Source organism: Salmo salar, chromosome ssa20, assembly GCF_905237065.1.
Source record: "Salmo salar chromosome ssa20, Ssal_v3.1, whole genome shotgun sequence".
NCBI lineage: Eukaryota > Metazoa > Chordata > Actinopteri > Salmoniformes > Salmonidae > Salmo > Salmo salar.
Genome location: NC_059461.1, coordinates 14,075,820 through 14,098,013, shown reverse-complemented (window position 1 = coordinate 14,098,013; position 22,194 = coordinate 14,075,820). Strand labels below are relative to the sequence as shown.

The following is a 22,194-nucleotide window of genomic DNA, read 5'->3' as shown; positions in this document are numbered from 1 at the left end:
CCCTGATTTTTCTTTTTACACGAAGATTGACCTCAAAGATTTTTTCCCCATTCACTAGAATGGGTATACTGTTTTTTGAGAACAATGCCAGCAGTACCACGGTCCGCCTTGACCTTTGTGGCTTCAATGAGAGCGGAGAGTCATTTTCCCCTGATCTCGACAAATCATCAGTATCATAACACTGGCTCTGTCTGTAAATAGCAGATGGTAGCCTTCTTGGTTTCATATGTGCAGTTGGGCCAACTCTGATACCAGAGATGTGGAATCTGATGCCGCCACATGAGGATCGTGGCGTGGACGGAGGTGGAGGTTGCCATGGTTTCACTGTTAGCTTTTTCACGCGGGTGAACCGAGCTACCCATCCACCTTTGCTGCTACCCATCCCCCCCACCATTTACCAGCATGCCATATCTGCATTCCACACATGCCCGCCTAGTCCGAGTCTCAGCCTGGCACTCGCCAGGACGCACCCCATTCAACAAAAGACTGAGTGTTGTGGGGGGAAGGGTTAGAGGCAGGGTGGGATGATCAGCGTGATCCCTATGCTTTCTCCTTCTAGATTGAAAGGCTTTAGTGTGTGGAAAGAGGGACAGTGCCCACCTCCCTTTACTGTAATAGTCAGTGCTGTATGACAACATATTGTCACATCCCGCTTCCCAGAGTAAAATGGACTAATCAATCCTTTGGCTCGTATGTCTGGATCATTCTCTATTGACACCGTGATACTGCCGTTAAATGGACGGTAGTGGTACCAAATACAGTTGTCCATATTCTCACGAGTCCAAAGGAGTAGGCAAATTTCCATTGAAAGTGCATTTTGATCCAGGAGTAGGCTTAATCTGAGTCCGGTAACACGACTTTATTATGAAACTGAAAATGCAGAATGAATAAAATCAGCTTTTACGTCAGATTTCCTGCTGTTCCTCACAATTAGATTTATTAGATCCCCATTATCCGACGCCAATGGGCGACAGCTAGTTACACTGGGATCCAAGACATTACAGACAAAAGACTACAATTTACATACGTTTAAAACGTGTGTTTGCATCTATCCGTTACACATACATGTCAGTACATACACACAAGTACTGTAGGTCACGTGTGGGAGAGGCGTGCCATGAGGTGTTGCTTTATTTGTTTTGTGAAATCAGGTTTGCTTTTCACTTACGCTACATGAGATGGAAGAGAGTTCCATGCACACATGGCTCTGTATAATACTGTACGTTTCATTGAATTTGTCCTGGACCTGTGTACAGTGAAAAGACCCCTGCTGGCATGTCTGGTCGGGTAAGTGCTTGTGTCAGTGCTGTCTGTAAGTTGACTATGCAAACAATTTGGAATTTCCAACAAATAAATGTTTCTTACAAAAACAAGAAGTCTTTCCTCAACTCTTAGCCAGGAGAGACTGGCATGCATAGTATTAACATTAGCCCTCTGATTACAATGAAGAGCAGGACATGCGGCTCTGTTCTGGGCCAGCTGCAGCTTAACTTGGTCTTTCTTATTAATGTATTATATGTACATTTGATTCTTAAGTAATATAACTTACAAGCTTAGTACAGAATCCATATCATATCGTAACCAAAACAATGTATAGTTTCAAAATATACATAAGCTATTGGTCCTTCATTTGAAAATAGTAAAGTTTTTCAAGCCCATCCCTCAGGTTCAGATGTTTAGTTGAAAAATGAATTGTGGCTATTGTTCTGTACTGTAGCTGGGTTCGACCACAAAACAAAGACTACATGAAATGCAATACCCATGTCTTTTCAGTGTATTTGTAACCTATTGTTCTTGTCGTGCCCAAGAACATCTCTTAGCCGTGTGTATTTTTGATAATCCATGGGTTCTCATGCCTTATTGCTTCATTCGTATTTCATTATGTTATTAATCCTATCTTCATTTTTTTTGGGTAAATGATCTATATGCACAGCTTGCTAAAGTAGTCTTTAGAACAATACGGTCGTGAGACAGAGCAGGCTTGATAAGTTGGCACAATCGAGGGCTTTGTGCTTTGGCTCTCTGCATTTGTTATTTTTTTAAACTATTTGCTAGCCCTCCTATCAGCTTGCATCTGAGACTTGAGTCCAGTTTCTGCTCTCAATAGCCTTCTGTATAAAGACAGAAAAGAGCCCTTCCCCTGTCCCTCTACCCCCCCCACTCTCTCTCCATCTCTTTCTCTCTCTATGTGCCTCTCTCTTTCACACACTGACAAGTGCAAGTTCCCTGACAGGGAGCCTGATCACTTTGAGAGTTGAAAGTGGAGGAGGAGGGTGCCAGAGACATCAGGTTTGCATAATATACAGAGAGAGAGAGAGAGATCACCTGCCAGGTGAATGGGCTTCGGAGCGTTGGGCTGTCATATGTAATAAGGAAAGTACTGGACCATGTGGTGGGGTTGTGACAGCATGTGTGACCCAACGGGAGCAGGAAAAAGGCACCAGTGGACCGGACAGCTCTTCTTATACTCACTGCTATACACTCTGAGGAGAAACAACCGTCCTAGGTTTCAACTTCAGTGGCATTTTTAATCTAACTGCAGTTGCTGGATTTATGCACAAAAGGGTAAGTGTTATTTTTCACAAAGAGAATCACTGAGGATCATTTGAGATTTGTATATTGAAATTTATACTACAGACCTATTTATGGTTCTAAACAGTGATGTAAAGTACTTAAGTAAAAATACTTTGAAGTACTACTTAAGTCGTTTTTGGGGGTATCTGTACTTGACTATTTATATTTTAGAAAATTTTTACTTTTACTCCACTACATTCCAAAAGAAAATATGTACTTTTAATTCCATTACATTTTTCCTGGCACGCAAAAGTACTCGTTGCATTTCAAATGCTCAGGCTGGACAGCAAAATGGTCCAATTCACACCTATCAATATAATGCGTTGTCATCTCTACTGCCTCTGATCAGGCAGACTCACTAAACACAAATACTGCGTATGTAAACTGAGTGTTGAAGTGTACCCTTGTCGGTCCATAAAAGTAATAAACAAAAAAAAATGCCATCTGGTTTGCTTAGTATAAGGAATCTGATATATAGCAGTATGACAATTGATTACTTTTTTCACAACTGTACTTTTTAAACCAGATACTTTTAGACTTTTACTCAAGTAGTATTTTACTGGGTGACTTTCACTTTTACTTGAATCATTATCTATTAAAGTGTCTTTACTTTTACTCAAGTATCACAATTTAGTACTTTTTCCACCACTGGTTCTAAACATCTATTTTTTTGTCTTATATTTCGACATAGGTATAATAGAATGATCATAATGTGCAACTAAAATATTTTATCTCAAGTTTGAGTTCTGAAATTTGGCCTGAAGAAAATTGTTTCAAATGATAGAGCAGCCAATATGGGCTGTTACAAGACTGATAAGACAAACCTACTGTTACACTATACTCGCTGGGTCTAGGGAGCCTAGGCTTGCCTAATTGTTCTGTAACCTGACCACCCAGCAAACATGGCCCTGTTGGCCCCATTTGGGTATTTGGTGGGCAAGGTGGGCAGGGGCTTAGACAGCCAAACATGGGCTAAACATGGGCTAGCCCACAACAACCCCACCAGCATGGGCTTTCCCCATACCAAGCCCACACCAGTACAACATGGGCAAGCCTACACCAGTACAACACAGGCTAGTGCAGTGGTTCCCAACCTTTTCCAGTTACTGTACCGCCAAGTACATTTTGCTCTGCCGATAGTATCCTTGAAGACTAGCTGTTGCCATAGAGCCCCACAGTGTAGGTGTCAATACCCATAAAAATGAGCGGTCAAACAGGGAAATGATTCCAATCGTTTTTCCACCATTACTTTTTCCCATTTTAGAAACACTTAAAATAAGGGCTTTGTTTCGTGTACCGTAGGCTTACCCTGGCATGACATTTTGATAACCATGTAAATCTCTCTCGGACAAGGTGACTTTTATCAATATATTTGGCTCTATTTGCTCTCATATTCAAAAATACTAATTAGCATCAAAGTAGACATCATGCAAGACTACAAATCCCTGCAAGCTCCTGCACGTCATCTCTAACGGACACCTTTGCTAACAGGTATTGTGTCAATTTAGAACTTGCACAAGACAGTTCACAGAATTGTCCATTTAAAGAAGCGCAGCCAATTTATTAATTACTACATTTAGCTAACATTAGATAGTTCATCCATAAATTCTTACCTAAACCTTGATGTTTCTGGGTTCTAACTCCTAAACTTGGAATAGGGTTAATTATCAGGTATCCTATTGAAATATTGAGTGCTTAGGTTTAGAGGGTCTACACCAGGAGTTAATGGTTATCTGTAGGAGGAAGGTATATGGTGGGGGCAATTAAGCTTGGGAAAACGATCACGTGGCAGGCATTGATAAGGGGAGAGAGCCATGGAGTAGTGATGAAGGGGGTCTAGAGCAGGTCAGGTCACATTAAGGGAGAAGGAACAGTTTTTAGCTCGCGTCACTTCATTTCCTGCCTAGCAACAGAGATGTAGTGTTTGGAGAGAAGGAGGAGATTCCACCTCAAAGTGGGGTACATATACCACCACTATAGTAAACATGTTTTTGTCGGTTCAGCTGTTCGATTCTTTGGGGGACAATAAACTTGGTGTAAGCTTTCATAGTGTCCGTCGAGTTCTTACTCTGATAATTAGAACCTAACAGACTCGATTCGGCAGTCTCGTCCAGATCATCATGGCATTTGTAGTTCTTTATGATAGCCAAATTAAGAGCTAATTAGCATTTTGGGGTAAATACAGGTGAATATATTGATGAAGGTCACCTTGTCCTAGAGAGATTTACGCTGTTATCACAACTCCAACAAGGGCCAGCCCACACCAAACCAAACAAGGGCAAGGGCTAGCCCACACCAAGCCCAGTTACTTTATAATGTAGAGGCAGGGACTCATTAGAATATTTGGGGGGCGTGGTTTGCAAATACCACAATTCATGTTGTTAAGTTAAAAAATTCTGACAGAATACATTCAAACTAATGAGGGTTTGGAACATTAAAGCCAATTATCTTGGAATAATCTTTTTTCAGATAGAACCTTATAGTTCAGAAGATACAGTTGAAGTCGGAGGTTTACATACACCTTAGCCAACTACATTTAAACTCAGTTTTTCACAATTCCTGACATTTAATCCTAGTAAAAATTCCCTGTCTTAGGTCAGTTAGGATCACCACTTTATTTTAAGAATGTGGAATGTCAGAATAATAGTAGAGAGAATGATTTATTTCAGCTTTAATTTCTTTCATCACATTCCCAGTGGGTCAGAAGTTTACATACATGCAATTAGTATTTGGTAGCATTGCCTTTAAATTGTTTAACTTGGGTCAAACGTTTCAAGTAGCCTTCCACAAGCTTCCCACAATAAATTGGGTGAATTTTGGCCCATTCCTCCTGACAGAGCTGGTGTAACTGAGTCAGGTTTGTAGGCCTCCTTGTTTGCACATGCTTTTTCAGTTCTTCCCACAAATTTTCTATAGGATTGAGGTCAGGGCTTTGTGATGGCCACTCCAATACCTTGACTTTGTTGTCCTTAAGCCATTTTGTCACAACTTTGGAAGTATGCTTGGGGTCACTGTCCATTTGGAAGACCCATTTGCAACCAAGCTTTAACTTCCTGACTGATGTCTTGAGATGTTGCTTCAATATATCCACATCATTTTCCATTCCTCATGATGTCATCTATTTGTGAAGTGCACCAGTCCCTCCTGCAGCAAAGCACCCCCACAACATGATGCTGCCACCCCGTGCTTCCCTGTTGGGATGGTGTTCTTCAGCTTGCAAGCGACCCCCTTTGTCCTCCAAACATAACAATGGTCATTATGGCCAAACAGTTCTATGTTTGTGTCATCAAACCAGAGGACATTTCTCCAAAAAGTACAATCTTTGTGTCCATGTGCAGTTGCAAACCGTAGTCTGACTTTTTTATGGCCATTTTGGAGCACTGGCTTCTTCCTTGCTGAGCGGCCTTTCAGGTTATGTCAATATAGGACTCGTTTTACTGTGTATACTTTTGTACCTGTTTCCTCCAGCATTTTCACAAGGTCCTTTGCTGTTGTTCAGGGATTGATTTGCACTTTTTGCACCAAAGTACATTCATCTCTAGGAGACAGAACGTGTCTCCATCCTGAGTAGTATGACGGCTGCGTGGTCCATTTACATTTTAGTTATTTAGCAGACGCTCTTATCCAGAGCGACTTACAGTAGTGAATACATACATTTCAAACATTTCATTTCATACATTTTTTTTCTTCTCCGTACTGGCCCCCCGTGGGAATCAAACCCACAACCCTGGCGTTGCAAACACCATGCTCTACCAACTGAGCCACAGGGTCCCATGGTGTTTATACTTGTGTACTATTGTTTGTACAGATGAACGTGGTATCTTCAGGCGTTTGGAAATTGCTCCCAAGGATGAACCAGACTTGTGGAGGTCAACAACAAAAGAAGTCTGAGGTCTTGGCTGATTTCTTTTGATTTTCCCATGATGTCAAGCAAAGAGGGACTGAGTTTGAAGGTAGGCCTTGAAATACAGCCACAGGTACACCTCCAATTGACTCAAATGATGTCAATTAGCCGATCAGAAGCTTCTAAAGCCATGACATCATTTAAAAAAGCTGTTTAAAGGCACAGTCAACTTAGTGTATGAAAACTTCTGACCAACTAGAATTGTGATACAGTGAAGGATAAGTGAAATAATCTGTCTGTAAACAATTGTTTATATATAAAATTACTTGTGTCATGCACAAAGTAGATGTCCTAACTGACTTGCCAAAACTATAGTTTTTTAACAAGAAATTTGTGGAGTGGTTGAACGCGTTTTAATGACTCCAACCTAAGTGTATGTAAACTTCCGATTTCAACTGTACTTTTGTGCAACTGTTACTGAAAATATCGTTCCAGTTTAAGTGTTCTGTTGTGAAGTCAGCAACATCTTTTAATTTAATAATCTTATTAAATGATGTACAAAACATTATGTACACCTGCTCTTTTCATGACATAGACTAACTAGGTGAATCCAGGTTAAAGCTATGATCTCTTATTGATGCCACTTGTTAAATCTATTTCAATCAGTGTAGATAATAGGGAGGAGACAGGTTAAAGAATGATTTTTAAACCTTGAGACAATTGAGACATGGCCATTCAGAGGGTGAATTGACAAAAAAATACATTTAAGTGCCTTTGAACGGGGTGAGGTAGTAGGTGCCAGGCACACCGATTTGTGTCAAGAACTGCAATGCTGCTGGGTTGTTCACACCCAAAAGTTTCCAGTGTGTATAAAGAATGGACCACCACCCAAAGGACATCCAGCCAACTTAACACAACTGTGGGAAGCATTTTAGTCAACATGGGCCAGCATCCCTGTGTAAAGCTTTTGACACCTTTTAGAGTCCACGCCTTAATGATTTGAGGCTGTTCTGAGGGCAAAAGGAGAGGCTAAGTTCTTAAATTTATTTTACAATTTTTACCCCTTTTCGTGATATCCAATTGGTAGTTACAGTCTTGTCCCATCGCTGCAACTCCCCTATGGACTCGGGAGAGGCGGAAGTCGAGAGGTGCATCCTGTTTCCATTGATCATCCTTGAGATGTTTCTACAACTTGATTGGAGTCCACCTGTGGTAAATTCAATGGATTGGACATGATTTGGAAAGGCACACACCTGTCTATATAAAGTCCCACAGTTGACAATGCATGTCAGAGCAAAAACCAAGCCATGAGGTCAAAGGAATTGTCCGTAGAACTCCAAGACAGGATTGTGTCAAGACACAGATCTGGGGAAGGGTACCAAAACATGTCTGCAGGATTGAAGGTCCCCAAGAACAGTGGCCTCCATCATTCTTAAATTGAAGAAGTTTGGAACCACCAAGACTCTTCCTAGAGCTGGCCGCCCAGCCAAACGGAGCAATCGGTGGAGAAGGGCCTTGGTCAGGGAGGTGACCCAAGAACCCAATGGTCACTCTGACAGAGCTCCAGAGTTCATCTGTGGAGATGGGAGAACCATTCAGAAGGACAACCATCTCTGCAGCAGTCAGGTCTTTATCAGGCCTTTATGGTAGAGTGGCCAGACGGAAGCCACTCCTCAGTGAAAGGCACATGACAGCCCGCTTGGAGTTTGCCAAAAGGCACCTAAAAGACTCTCAGACCATGAAAAACAAGATTCTCTGGTTGGATGAAACCAAGATTGAACTCTTTGGCCTGAATGCCAAGCGTGACGTCTTGAGGAAACCTGGCACCATCTCTACGGTGAAGCATGGTGGTTGCAGCATCATGCTGTGGGGATGTTTTTCAGCGGTAGGGACTGGGAGACTAGTCAGGATCGAGGGAAAGATGAACGGAGCAAAGTAGAGAATGATCCTTGATGGAAACCTGCTCCAGAGCACTCAGGACCTCAGACTGGGGCGAAGGTTCACCTTCCAACAGGACAACAACCCTAAGCACACAGCCAAGACAATGCAGGAGTGGCTTCAGGACAAGTCTTTGAATGTTCTTGATTGGCCCAGCCAGAGCCTGGACTTGAACCCGATTGAACATCTCTGGAGAGACCTGAAAATAGCTGTGCAGCGACGCGCCCCATCCAACCTGACAGAGCCTGAGAGGATCTGCAGAGAAGAATGAGAGAAACTCCCCAAATACAGGTGTTCCAAGCTTGTAGCGTCATACTCGAGGCTGTGATCGCTGCCAAAGATCCTTCAACAAATTCCTTATTGAAGGGTCTGAATACTTATGTAAATGTGGTATTTCAGTTTTTTTTATTTGATAAATTTGCTAAAAATTCTAAAAACTTGTTTTTGCTCTGTCATTATGGGGTATTGTGTGTAGACTGATGATGGGGTGGGAGGACTATTTTATCCATTTTAGAATAAAGCTGTAATGTAACAAAATGTGGAAAAAATCAAGGGGTCTGAATACTTTCCGAATGCACTATATAGATATATATATATATCTATATAGATATACTGTATATATATATATATATATATATATATATATATAAACTACATGACCAAAAGTATGTGGACACCTGCTCATCGAACATCTCATTACAAAATCATGGACATTAATATAGAGTTGCCCCCCTCCTTGCAGCTATAACAGCCTCCACTCTTCTGTGAAGGCTTTGCACTAGATGTTGGATCATTGGTGCAGGGACTTGTTTCCATTCAGCCACAAGAGCATTGGTGAGGTCAGGCACTGATGTTGGGCGATTAGGCCTGGCTAGCAGTCGGCATTCCAATTCATCCCAAAGGTGTTTGGTGGGGTTGAGGTCAGGGCTCTGTGCAGGCCAGTTATGTTGGAAGCACAAAATCGTCTAGAATGTCATGGTACGCTGTAGCCTTAATATTTCTCTTCACTGGAATTAAGGGGCCTAGCCCGAAACATGAAAAACAGCCCCAGACCATTATTTCTCCTCAACCAAACTTTACAGTTGGTACTATGCATTGGGGCACATAGCGTTCTCCTGACATCCGTCAAACCCAGATTCGTCTGTCGGACTGCCAGATGGTGAAGCGTGATTCATCACTCCAGGGAACGCGAGTGCAATGGCGACGAGCTTTACACCACTCCAGCCGACCCTTGGCATTGCGCATGGTGATCTTAGGCTTGTGTGCGGCTGCTCGGCCATAGAAACCCATTTCATGAAGCTCCAGATGAACAGTTCTTGTACTGAAGTTGCTTCCAGAGGCAGTTTGGAACTCGGTAGTAAGTGTTGCAATCAAGGACAGAAGATTTATACGCGCTACGAGCTTCAGCACTCGGTGGTCCTGTTCTGTAAGCTTGTGTGGCCTACCACTTCTCGGCTAAGCCGTTGTCGCTCCTAGACATTTCCACTTCACTATAACAGCTCTTACAGTTGACTGGGGCAGCTCTAGCAGGGCAGAAATATGACGGACTGACTTGTATGACGGTGCCACGTTGAAAGTCACTGAGCTCTTCAGTAAGGCCATTCTACTTCCAATGTTTGTCTGTAGAGATTGCATGGCTGTTTGCTCTATTTTATTCACCTGTCAGCAACGTGTGTGGCTGAAATAGCCAAATCCACAACTTTTAAGGGGTGTAGTGTATGTACCCTTGCCCAGGAGAAAGTACATTTACTGGGATCCAGGGCCAGCTCTGTCCTGACTCCCATTGGTCGGCCAGACCAAGTGGATTATTGTTCGTTGTACAAAAGGATGGCCAAAATACATATTTACAGTTGAAGTCGTAAGTTTACCTACACTTAGGTTGGAGTCATTAAAACTCGTTTTTCAACTACTCCACAAATTTCTTGTTAACAAACTATAGTTTTGGCAAGACAGTTAGGACATCTATTTTGTGCATGACGAAAGTCATTTTTCAAACAATTGTTTACAGACAGATTATTTCACTTACAATTCACTGTATCACAATTCCAGTGGGTCAGAGGTTTACATACACTAAGTTGACTGTGCCTTTAAACAGCTTGGAAAATTCCAGAAAATGATGTCATGGCTTTAGAAGCTTCTGATAGGCTAATTGACATCATTTGAGTCAATTGGAGGTGTATTTGTTGATGTATTTCAAGGCCTACCTTCAAACTCAGTGCTTCTTTGCTTGACATCATGGGAAAATCAAAAGAAATCATCCAAGACCTCAGAAAAAAATGGTATACCTCCACAAGTCTGGTTCAACCTTGGGAGCAATTTCCAATTGCCTGAAAGTACCACATTCATCTGTACAAACAATAGTACGCAAGTATAAACACCATGGAACCACGCAGCCGTCATACCGCTCAGGAAGGAGACGCGTTCGGTCTCCTAGAGATGAACGTACTTTGGTGCGAAAAGTACAAATCAATCCCTGAACAACAGCAAAGGACCTTGTGAAGATGCTGGAGGAAACAGGTACAAAAGTATCTATTTCCACAGTAAAACGAGTCCTATATCGACATAACCTGAAAGGCCGCTCAGCAAGGAAGAAGCCAGTGCTCCAAAACGGCCATAAAAAAGCCAGACTACGGTTTGCAACTGCACATGGGGACAAAGGTCGTACTTTTTGGAGAAATGTCCTCTGGTTTGATGAAACAAAAATAGAACTGTTTGGCCATAATGACCATCGTTATGTTTGGAGGAAAAAGGGGGTCGCTTGCAAGCCGAAGAACACCATCCCAACTGTGAAGCACGGAGGTGGCAGTATTATGTTGTGGGGGTGCTTTGCTGCAGGAGGGACTGGTGCACTTCACAAATAGATGGCATCATGAGGAATGGAAAATTATGTGGATATATTGAAGCAACATCTCAAGACCTCAGTCAGAAAGTAAAAGCTTGGTCACAAATGGGTCTTCCAAATGGACAATGACCCCAAGCATACTTCCAAAGTTGTGGCAAAATGGCTTTAGGACAACAAAGTCAAGGTATTGGAGTGGCCATCACAAAGCCCTGACCTCAATTCCATAGACAATTTGTGGGAAGAACTGAAAAAGCGTGTGCGAGCAAGGAGGCCTACAAACCTGATTCAGTTACACCAGCTCTGTCAGGAGGAATGGGCCAAAATTCACCCAACTTATTGTGGGAAGCTTGTGGAAGGCTACCCGAAATGTTTGACCCAGGTTAAACAATTTAAAGGCAATGCTACCAAATACTGTGTGTATGTAAACTTCTGACCCACTGGGAATGTGATGAAAGAAACAAAAGCTGAAATAAATCATTTTCTCTACTATTATTCTGACATTTCACATTCTTAAAATAAAGTGGTGATCCTAACTGACCTAAAACAGGGAATTTTTACTATGCTTGAATGTTAGGAATTGTGAAAAACTAAGTTTAAATGTATTTGGCTAAGGTGTATGTAAACTTCCGACTTCAACTGTACATTGCGGAAACTAAAGAGGTTAACTAAAAAAAACTAAATCTGTCATGCCGAGAGGCTCTGTCCACCTCTCTCTCAAGGATTGACTAAACTCCTAATTGCCCACACCTGCAAACTTTATCAAGGCTTGACAGAGCATTTGGACCTGGTTGCTGCTGGTCCCCTGGGACTGGAGTGTGGAAGTGGTAGTGCTAGTGTCTAATCATGCTCCTCAGACCTAACCTTCCTAACCTATTCCATAGCAGGTTTCATTCAGACATGAGTTATTTGAGCATTGGCAATGACTGTGACGGTGTGCATAGCAACTTAGCCCTCACATTGAAAGTTTTCCTGAATGTCTCTGTTTGGGGTTCATGACCATGAATGTTTTCATGCACAGTATGTCAATATGTGCTTTTGTGACTGAAAGTTATGATATCATTAGATAATGGATACATTACTGCTTATACGATTTGTAGAGAGAGGGACTTTTACCATTGCCCTTCACCGTACAATTCCATTTGAATGGTGTTGTAGACATACAGAAAGTATTCCTACCCCATTTTCCACATGCTGCTGTTACAAGGTGGGATTGGATGTCATTGTCATTGTTTGTCAACCATCTGCACAAAATACTCTGTAATGTCAAAGTGGAAGAAGAATGTGAAAATTTGTAAAAAGAAATCATGAAAAATAAAACACTAATACATCTTGATTAGATATCTTGATTAGATAAGTACTCAACCCCCTGAGTCAATACAGCGATTACAGGTGTGAGACTTTCTGGGTAAGTCTCTAAGAGCTTTCCAGACCTGGATTTTGCAACATTTGCCAATTATTATCCTGAAAAACTCCCCAGTCCTTAACGATTACAAGCATACCCATAGTATGATGCAGCCACCACTATGCTTGAAAATATGGAGAGTGATACTCAGTAATGTGCTGCATTGGATTTGGCCCTAACATAACACTTTGTATTCAGGACGAAAAGGTAATTGCTTTGCCACATTTGTTTCTGTATTACTTTAGTGCCTTGTTGCAAACAGGACGCATGTTTTGGAATATTTTTCTTCTGCACAGTCTTCCCTCTTTTCACTCTGTCAATTAGGTTAGTATTGTGGAGTAACTACAATATTGTTTATCCATCATCAGTTTTCTCCTATCACAGCCATTCAACTCTGTAACTGTTTTACAGTCATCGTTGGCCTCATGGTGAAATCCCTGAGCGGTTTCCTTCCTCTCCGGCAACTGAGTTCGGAAGGACGCCTGTATCTTTGTAGTGACTGGGTGTATTGATACACCAGCCAAAGTGTAATTAATAACTGCGCCATGCTCAAAGGGATATTCAATGTCTGCTTTTTTTCTCCCATCTACCAATAGGTGCCCTCCTTTGTGAGGTATTGGAAAACCTCCCCGTTTGAAATTCACTGCTAAACTGAGGGACCTTACAGATAATTGTATGTGTGGGGTACAGAGACGAGTTAGTCATTAAAAATCATGTTAAACACTATTATTGAGTCCATGCAACTTATTATGTGACTTGTTAAGCAAGTTTTCACTCCTGAATTTAATTAGGCTTGCCATAACAAAGGATTGAATACTTATTGACTGAAGACATTTAATCTTTTCATTTTTAATTAATTAGTATAAATTCCAACTTTGACATTACGGGGTATTGTGTGTAGGCCAGTTACAAAAACATCTCAATTGAATCCATTTTAAATTCAGGCTGTAACACAACATAACGTGGTAAACGTCAAGGGGTGTGAATACTTTCTAAAGTCACTGTTGCTTCTTAGCACCTACCCATATCAGACAATACTTGGTAGATACAATATACTACATGAAACATTAGACAATAACAGACACCTGCCAAACAAAGGTGTGCATCCTTCCCAGAGGCAGAGTAAGTGCTCAGCCTAACGAAGCACACATCTATACCAAGGTCCATTGGCAGGTTAAACAGCTCCATGGAAAGATCCCTGATTCAGGGGGACTAGCGCTTAAATGTCTCCCATATATCCCAGTGCCTGGGCTGACTCTAAGGGCAGGCAGAATGCCCCCTCACATGCCTCTATAACGGCCCCGTCATGGAACTCCCAGACAAAGGAGCAAAAGACGTAGCCCCATTTTCAACTCCATCACTGAGTGACCAGCAGCCGCAGAATGTTTTCTTTTCCATCAGAAAAAATTTTTATCACACAAATGTCTGCAAAATGGGGATGGTGATTCTAACTGATGTTAGACCTAATTGTTCACAGAAGATTTCAGTATTGAGGAAACCTCAAACTTCAACAAAGCCGTGGGAGCTTTCTGTGAAATAAAGAACATTTTGACACAGATTTTCTTGACTTGGTTTGTCTTTAGTATAGTTGCTCGAGCACGCTCTAGGTGGCAACTGGGTGACGCACGTTACGTACTTAATGGTGCCAGCTTATTCTGGGTCACTGTCCAGTCCGATCTGATTTCAGGCTGCAGGTTGAATGGCTGCAGATCCGCACCAGATCACTTTCCAGCTCCGTGCATTATTCATCTAAGGGACAGATGACATTTAAACACAGGGTATATCAGTCCATGCTGTTGTGTGGCTACACCGTGCTGTGTTCAGGGTAAAGGCATAGTTGTAACACTTTCAAAAGCATGCAGGTATAACGCTTTATAATTGGAAGAATATGTGTGAGCCCTTACAACGTCTTACAATAAGACTTATACAATGTCAACTTATGTATCAAAATGTCAACTTAAATGATGATAAATTCTTGAGTATAGCTTTAATGAGTAGGTGCTGGGACATGCATCTTCTTTGGACAATTTCCCATTGCGTCCTTTTTCAAGGAATTGTATGAAGGATACAGTATGTGTGTTCAAATGATCACGGAATGTAGATTTCTTGACATTTGCTCAACATAAACCTAATAGATGTTTCATTACTAAAGGCACACAATGTGCTCATTGGAAACAACCATTTGACTGAGCTGCTACGTGTGTTCCCAAATAATTAGGAACAGGAGACAGTGGATCCAAGTGACCAACAGATTCCATGTCAATGAAAAAGTGGCGATTGTTGATTTCAGGACTGTCAGCCGATTGTTTTGGTACACCGTGGATAACTTACACTGCTTTTTGTTTCAGATAACCCTCAATTTGGGACCATGGTTGTCAAACAGGGGAGGCAATGGAGGTCGATGTGCAAAGGCCTTGTCCTGGGTACCCTACTTACCAGCTGTATGGTCCTGGTCTACTGCCTTTCTGCTCCACAGGTCCACTTCAACCTGCCTGAGTAAGCCCCTTTCCGACACTGTTTACTAGGGGAAGTTGTTGGGCATACTTTGCAATAAATATTGCATCAACAACATTCAGTAGTAATATATATGATATACAGATGATGCAGATTGCTTTATTTGCCACATGAATGATGGTAATAAGCTACTATGAGAGGCAAAATTAGTTTTGGGTCTTCTACATCAGTGTATAATGGTAAATCAGATAATATTTGTGATTTGATGTGTTGTACACTACCAGTCAAAAGTTTGGACACACCTACTCATTCAAGGTTTTTTCTTTATTTTTACTATTTTCTACATTGTAGAATAATAGTGAAGATATCAAAACTATGAAATAACACATATGGCATCATGTACTAACCAAAAAAGTGTTAAACAAAGCAAAATATATTTTATATTTGAGATTCTTCAAATTAGCCAACCTTGCCGTGATGACAGCTTTGCACACTCTTGGCATTCTCTCAACCAGCTTCATGAGGAATGCTTTTCCAACAGTTCCCACATATTCTAAGCACTTGTTGGTTGCTTTTCCTTATGGACAGGCGTTTCGCCTCGCCAATATCCAATGGTAGCGCCTGGCGCGAAATACGAAAAACCTTAAAAATGCTATAATTTCAATTTCTCAAACATATGACTATTTTACACCATTTGAAAGATAAGACTCTCCTTTATCTAACCACATTGTCCGATTTCAAAAAGGCTTTACAGCGAAAGCAAAACATTAGATTATGTCAGGAGAGTACCCTGCCAGAAATAATCACACACCCATTTTTCAAGCTAGCATATATGTCACAGAAACCAAAACCAGAGCTAAATGCAGCAGTAACCTTTGATGATCTTCATCAGATGACACTCCTAGGACATTATGTTATACAATACATGCATGTTTTGTTCAATCAAGTTCATATTTATATCAAAAAACAGCTTTTTACATTAGCATGTTTTGTTCAGAACTAGCATACCCACCGAAAACTTCTGGTGAATTTACTAAATTACTCACAATAAACGTTGACAAAAAACATAACAATTATTTTAAGAATTATAGATACAGAACTCCTTTATGCAATCGCAGTGTCCAATTTTAAAATAGCTTTTCGGTGAAAGCACATTTTGCAATATTCTGAGTATATAGCCCGGCCATCACGGCTAGCTATTTTGACACCCACCAAGTTTGGCACTCACCAAACTCAGATTTACTATAAGAAAAATTGGATTACTTTTGCTGTTCTTCGTCAGAATGCATTCCCAGGACTTCTACTTCAACAACCAATGTTGTTTTGGTTCCAAATAATCCATAGTTATATCCAAATAGCTCCGTTTTGTTTGTGCGTTCAAATCACTATCCGAAGGGTGACGCGCCGGCGCGTTTCGTGACAAAAAATGTCAAAATATTCCATTACCGTACTTCGAAGCATGTCAAACGCTGTTTAAAATCTATTTTTATGCGATTTTTCTCGTAAAATAGCGATAATATTCCGACCGGGAGACGTTGTATCCGTTCAAACACTGAAAGTAAAACATGGAGTCGTCACATGCACGCGCACACCAGTGTTCTCAGAAGGACCACTCACCAAAACCCCTGCTGTTTTTCGCCCAGAGACTGCAGAGCTATCATTCAACGTTCTGGCGCCTTCCTAGAGCCAATGAAAGCCTTAGAAAATGTCACGTTACAGCAGAGATCCTGTATTTTTGATAAAGAGGCTATAGAAGGACAAGAAATGGTCAGACAGGGCACTTCCCATATAGAATCTTCTCAGGTTTTGGCCTGCCATATGAGTTCTGTTATACTCACAGACAACATTCAAACAGTTTTAGAAAATGTAGGGTGTTTTCGAACCAAATCTACTAATTATATGCATATTCTAGTTTCTGGGCAGGAGTAATAACCAGATTAAATCGGGTACGTTTTTTATCCGGCCGTGAAAATACTGCCCCCTATCCCTAACAGGTTACTCTGTGGTCCAACTCATCCCAAACCATCTCAATTGGGTTGAGGTTGGGTGATTGTGGAGGCCAGGCCATCTGATGCAGCACTCCAACATACTCCTTCTTGGTAAAAAAAACCAAATGATAGTCCAACTAAGCGCAAACCAGATGGGATGGCGACTCGCTGCAGAATTCTGTGGTAGCCATGCTGGTTATGTGTGCCTTGAATTCTAAATAAATCACTGACAGTGTCACCAGCAAAGCACCCCCACACCATCACACCTCTTCCTCCATGCTTCACGGTGGGAACCACACATGCGGAGATCATCCGTTCATCTACTCTGAATCTCACAAAGACACGGCGGTTGGAACCAAAAATCTCAAATTTGGACTCATCAGACCAAAGGACAGATTTCCACTGGTCTAATGTCCATTGCTCGTGTTTCTTGGCCCAAGCAAGTCTCTTCTTATTATTGGTGTCCTTTAGAAGTTGTGTCTTTGTAGCAAATTGACCATGAAGGCCTGATTCATGCAGTCTCCTCTGAACAGTTGGTGTTGAGATGTGTCACTTGAACTCTGTGAAGCATTTATTTGGGCTGCAATCTGAGGTACAGTTAACTCTAATTAACTTATCCTCTGCAGCAGAGGTAACTCTGGGTCTTCCTTTCCTGTGGCAGTCCTCATGAGAGCCAGTTTCATCATAGCGCTTTATGGTTTTTGCGACTGCACTTGAAGAAACTTTCAAAGTTCTTGAAATTTTCCAGATTGACTGACCTTCATGTCTTAAAGTAATGATGGACTGTTGTTTTTCTTTGCTTATTTGAGCTGTTCTTGCCATAGTATGGACTTGGTATTTTACTAAATAGGGCTATCTTCTGTATACCACCCTTACCTTGTCACAACACAGCTGATTGGCTCAAATGCATTAAGAAGGAAAGAAATTCCACAAATAAACTGTTTACAAGGCACACCTGTTAATTGAAATGCCTTCCAGGTGGCTACCTCATGAAGCTGGTTGAGAGAATGCCAAGAGAGTGCAAAGCTGTCATCAAGGCAAAGGGTGGCTATTTGAAGAATCTCAAATATAAAATATATTTTCATTTGTTTAACACTTTTTTGGTTACTACATGATTCCATATGTGTTATTTCATAGTTTTGATGTATTCACTATTATTCTACAATGTAGAAAATAGTAAAAAATAAAGAAAAACCCTTGAATGAGTAGGTGTGTCCAAACTTTTGACTGTTACTGTATGTGTACGCTTGCTCTCCATAGGGTGCCAGTGCCTTACTCCTGCGCTCATCGGCCTGCTCAAGCCCACGCCACACCATTCACAAATGACTCCCAGCATGCCGCGGGACAGACGGGCCTCTGCACTCCCAAAGTGGATGTCATGTTCATGAAGACCCACAAGACGGCCAGCAGCACGCTCCTCAACATCCTCTTCCGCTTCGGAGAAAAGCACAGGCTCAAGTTTGCCTTTCCAGACAGCCGTAATGACTTCTTCTACCCATCCCCATTCCAACGCTCCCAGGTCAAGGACTACAGGCCTGGCATGTGCTTCAATATCATATGCAACCACATGCGCTTCAATGCACCGGAGGTGGCCAAGGTGCTCCCAACAGACACCTCCTACATCACCGTCCTCAGAGACCCGGCTGAGCTCTTTGAATCCTCCTTCCACTACTTTGGCCGCCTGGTGCCCATGACCTGGAAAATACCAGGCAAGGACAAGGTGAGGGAGTTCCTCCGTGACCCCCACCACTACTTTGACCCTGATGGCTTCAACTCCTTCTACCTCAAGAATCTTCTGTTCTTTGACTTCGGGCAGGACAACACTCTGGAGCTGGGCGACCCGAGGGTGGAGGAGGGCATCCGGGCCATCGCAGGCTGCTTCCAGCTGGTCATGCTGGTGGAGCACTTTGAGGAGTCCCTCATCCTGCTCATGGACGCCCTCTGTTGGGAGATGGACGACCTGCTCTTCTTCAAGCTCAACGCCCGGAAGGGCTCCACCGTGTCCAAACTGACCCCAGATTTGAGGGCCAAGGCCCTGGAGTGGAACGCCGTGGACTGGAGGCTGTACCAACACTTCAATGCCACCTTCTGGAGGAAGGTGGAGGCATACGGGCACCAGCGGATGGCTGACGATGTGGCGGAGCTCCGGAGGAGGAATGCAGAGATGGCGGCCGTCTGTATTGAGGGAGGGCATGCTGTGGATGCAGATAGCATCCAGGAGACAGTCATGCAGCCCTGGCAGCCCATCGGGGAGAAGTCCATCATGGGCTACAACCTGAAAAAGAACGTGGACAAGGCCCACCTCAAGCTGTGCCGTAAGATGCTCACACCCGAGCTGCAATACCTGACAGAGCTGGGGGTCAACCTGTGGATCACTAAGCTGTGGGGTCATGTGAGAGACATGATCAACTGGTGACAAGCGGGTGACAAGCGGGTGACTGGAGGGTGATTTGAGAGACAGGGGACAATTTTACATTAGAGAGCATAGAGGGAGAGAGAGAAAGAGAGAGAGAGAGGCTGAGTGTGTGGCATATCCTTGGCCTGAATAAGGTCATAAGGGGGTTTGTTTAGCATAGCCTCCTCAATCATGGAATGATGAACTCTTCCTATGTGTCAGCAGTATTGACTTGTTTGCCTAAATGGAAAACTCCACCCCAAAACTATCTTTTGGTATTTGTTTCATTAGTCCATTGTTGATATTGTCCCAAAACGTTTTGCATGTCAGCAATCAAGCTTTCAGAAATACAGCTACTATGATGCATTTTGAATCATATGATGCTGTGTTTTGCATACCAGCTGTATTTCTGTATTTTGAAAGTTTTATATCTTGAAAACTTGATCGCTGACAAGCAAAACATTTTGGGACTATATCAACAATGCAGTGCTTAATTTGTAAATTGGTAGGTGCCAGAACAAAGTGTGCCAGAGAGGGGGGTGACTTGGGGGGGGGCTCTGATGTACCAGAATCCATGAAAAAAAACACCTTTATAATAAATTCCATGCAGCATTATCATAGCTTTTGCTACTGGCATAGAGCGGTAGAGAGGAAAAAAATGTAGCCTAGTGTCAGTGAAAAATGTGGCCTTTTATTAAAACATTTAATGAAATTAATTCTACATCATTTTAGATTAATGGAGACTTTAGCATACTTGTCACAGCTGTCAAAAGGAGAGGACCAAGGTGCAGCGTGTGTGTCGTTCCACATTTTATTTACTCTGTGAAACTATGCAATACATCAAATAACTGAATAGACAAAAACAACAAACCGTGACGCAGAGAAACAAACACTACTCAAAAATAATCACCCACAAAACCCAGGAAGAAAACCCCCTACTTAAGTATGATCTCCAATTAGAGACAACGAGAACCAGCTGCCTCTAATTGGAGATCATCCCTAACAAACCAAAATAGAAATACAAAAACTAGAACCTAAGAACATAGAAATAGAACACATAGAATAAACCCCCCTGTCACGCCCTGACCTACTCTACCATAGAAAATAACAGCTTACCATGGTCAGGAGGTGACAATACTATTTATTAATACCTCACAAATGATCGAAATGACAGGCTATTTTGACACTGACAAACTGAGATTCTGAGATCACTAGAAATGAGTTTGTCTTAAATCCATCAATAGCCTAGACCTAGGTGTGCGGGGGAGTCACGTATTATACAATATGAAGAGGAAATTATAGTCCTAAAAAAGCTTTGCAGTTTCACTGACTCTCCCAATGATGCGCTGCTCACTCGCCGGTGATGGCGGATGCGCTCGTGCCAAAAAGCTTATCTCTCTCTTGTTTTACAATAAGCCTATTTGGAAGTTGATAACAGATTAGCTTTTTTTTCAGCAGGATCCATTAGCATTCCAACCTGTGTTTTCCCGCGATTGTATTTGAAATATTGCGAAATGTCTGTTTTGGCCGCATGCTGTTTGTTCACTGACAGAATTTCCGCGCGTTCCTGATTGTAGGCATGCCTTGCGGTTGGGCTACACACAATCCACACCTAGCCAATTTTTTTATAAGCTATTGATCCTCTGTGGGTAAATTATAGGTTTACTCCTGATGTAGTATTCAGAATTGTTTCAGTTCTTCCTGAACAGACAGCAGTAAGTATATAGCGTTGGCAAATGTAGGCTATTTCAATCTATCAGGGTTGCTGCGGCACCTCCAGCAACCTTCCTGTGGCTATGATTATATAAGGAAATAAATGATGAAGTGCAAAGCTGGAGAGAAGAGAGTTGAAGGTTCATGCCTATCAGAGTAGAAAGAGGGAGAGAGAGATCATAGAAAGTGAATCTCATTTTAGTTATGTAAAGGACACAGTCGTGCTTCCTTCTCTCACCACAGCAATGGTCACGCGTTGGTATAGGGCACAATGTTGGGCAAACCATAAACCCGGGCCAGCCCAACATGAATACATTCTTAGAATATCAGGCACGTTTTCCCATTACGTTTTTTACGGGGCAGGAGAATTACAGAGGAGTCAAAGTTGAATTAACTCTGATTGCTTTTATTATATTTTTTACATTGCAAACAGTGAAAATAATTGTTCATGCCACAAGATGTACCGGATCCTGGCAAATGGGTTCTGGAATGAAAATGTCCAAAAATGAGAAGTGCCGGACCTGTTCCAGCAGGATCCGGCTCAAATTAAGCACTGTAACAATTGACTAATGAAACAAATACCAAAATATATTTTCCCATAAATACAGTGCATGTTTGTAAAATGTAATGTACCCGGTAGGTGCTTGAGAACGGCAACGTTTTCAGTTACAATCTGAAGATATGCATACCATTGTAACATACCCCACTCTCCCGCTTTAAAATGTGTGTTGTGTTTATAGGGGGCAAATGGTCCCTTTTATTTCCCCCCTATTTATTTATGGTGAAATTGAATACTATTGAAAACTGACCCGAACCATTTCCCCATTTGTCTATTTGGTTGGTTTCAATGACAACAAGTTCAGATTTCCCTTTATGAAAGACACATTCAAGAACATATTGAGGGCAAATTTAGGACAATAAAATGTGAATACTGAATAGTCGGATCTAACCCATCAGCCCTGCCAATTTTAGAAAGTGATACTCTTGTATTTTCGAAATAAAGACCAAATGAAAAAGGTGTCTGTTGTATTGCTTTATTAAGAA

The 22,194-nt window shown here is 41.9% G+C and overlaps 1 protein-coding gene across 2 annotated transcripts; it reads left to right on the top strand.

The window, feature by feature from the left end:
- The first annotated feature begins 906 nt into the window (after nucleotides 1–906).
- On the top strand, nucleotides 907–22,170 carry gal3st1a (galactose-3-O-sulfotransferase 1a). 2 transcript variants are annotated; one of them, XM_014160797.2, is made up of 3 exons: nucleotides 907–1,287; nucleotides 14,949–15,096; nucleotides 18,303–22,170. In XM_014160797.2, exons 2-3 carry the CDS (start codon nucleotides 14,969–14,971, stop codon nucleotides 19,456–19,458), a joined length of 1,284 nt encoding a protein of 427 aa, XP_014016272.1. In that variant the 5' UTR covers nucleotides 907–1,287; nucleotides 14,949–14,968; the 3' UTR covers nucleotides 19,459–22,170. The 2 variants fall into 2 exon arrangements, with proteins under 2 accessions (XP_014016272.1, XP_014016270.1); XM_014160795.2 differs by lacking the exon at nucleotides 907–1,287 and adding an exon at nucleotides 2,211–2,565.
- The last annotated feature ends 24 nt before the right edge of the window (nucleotides 22,171–22,194 follow it).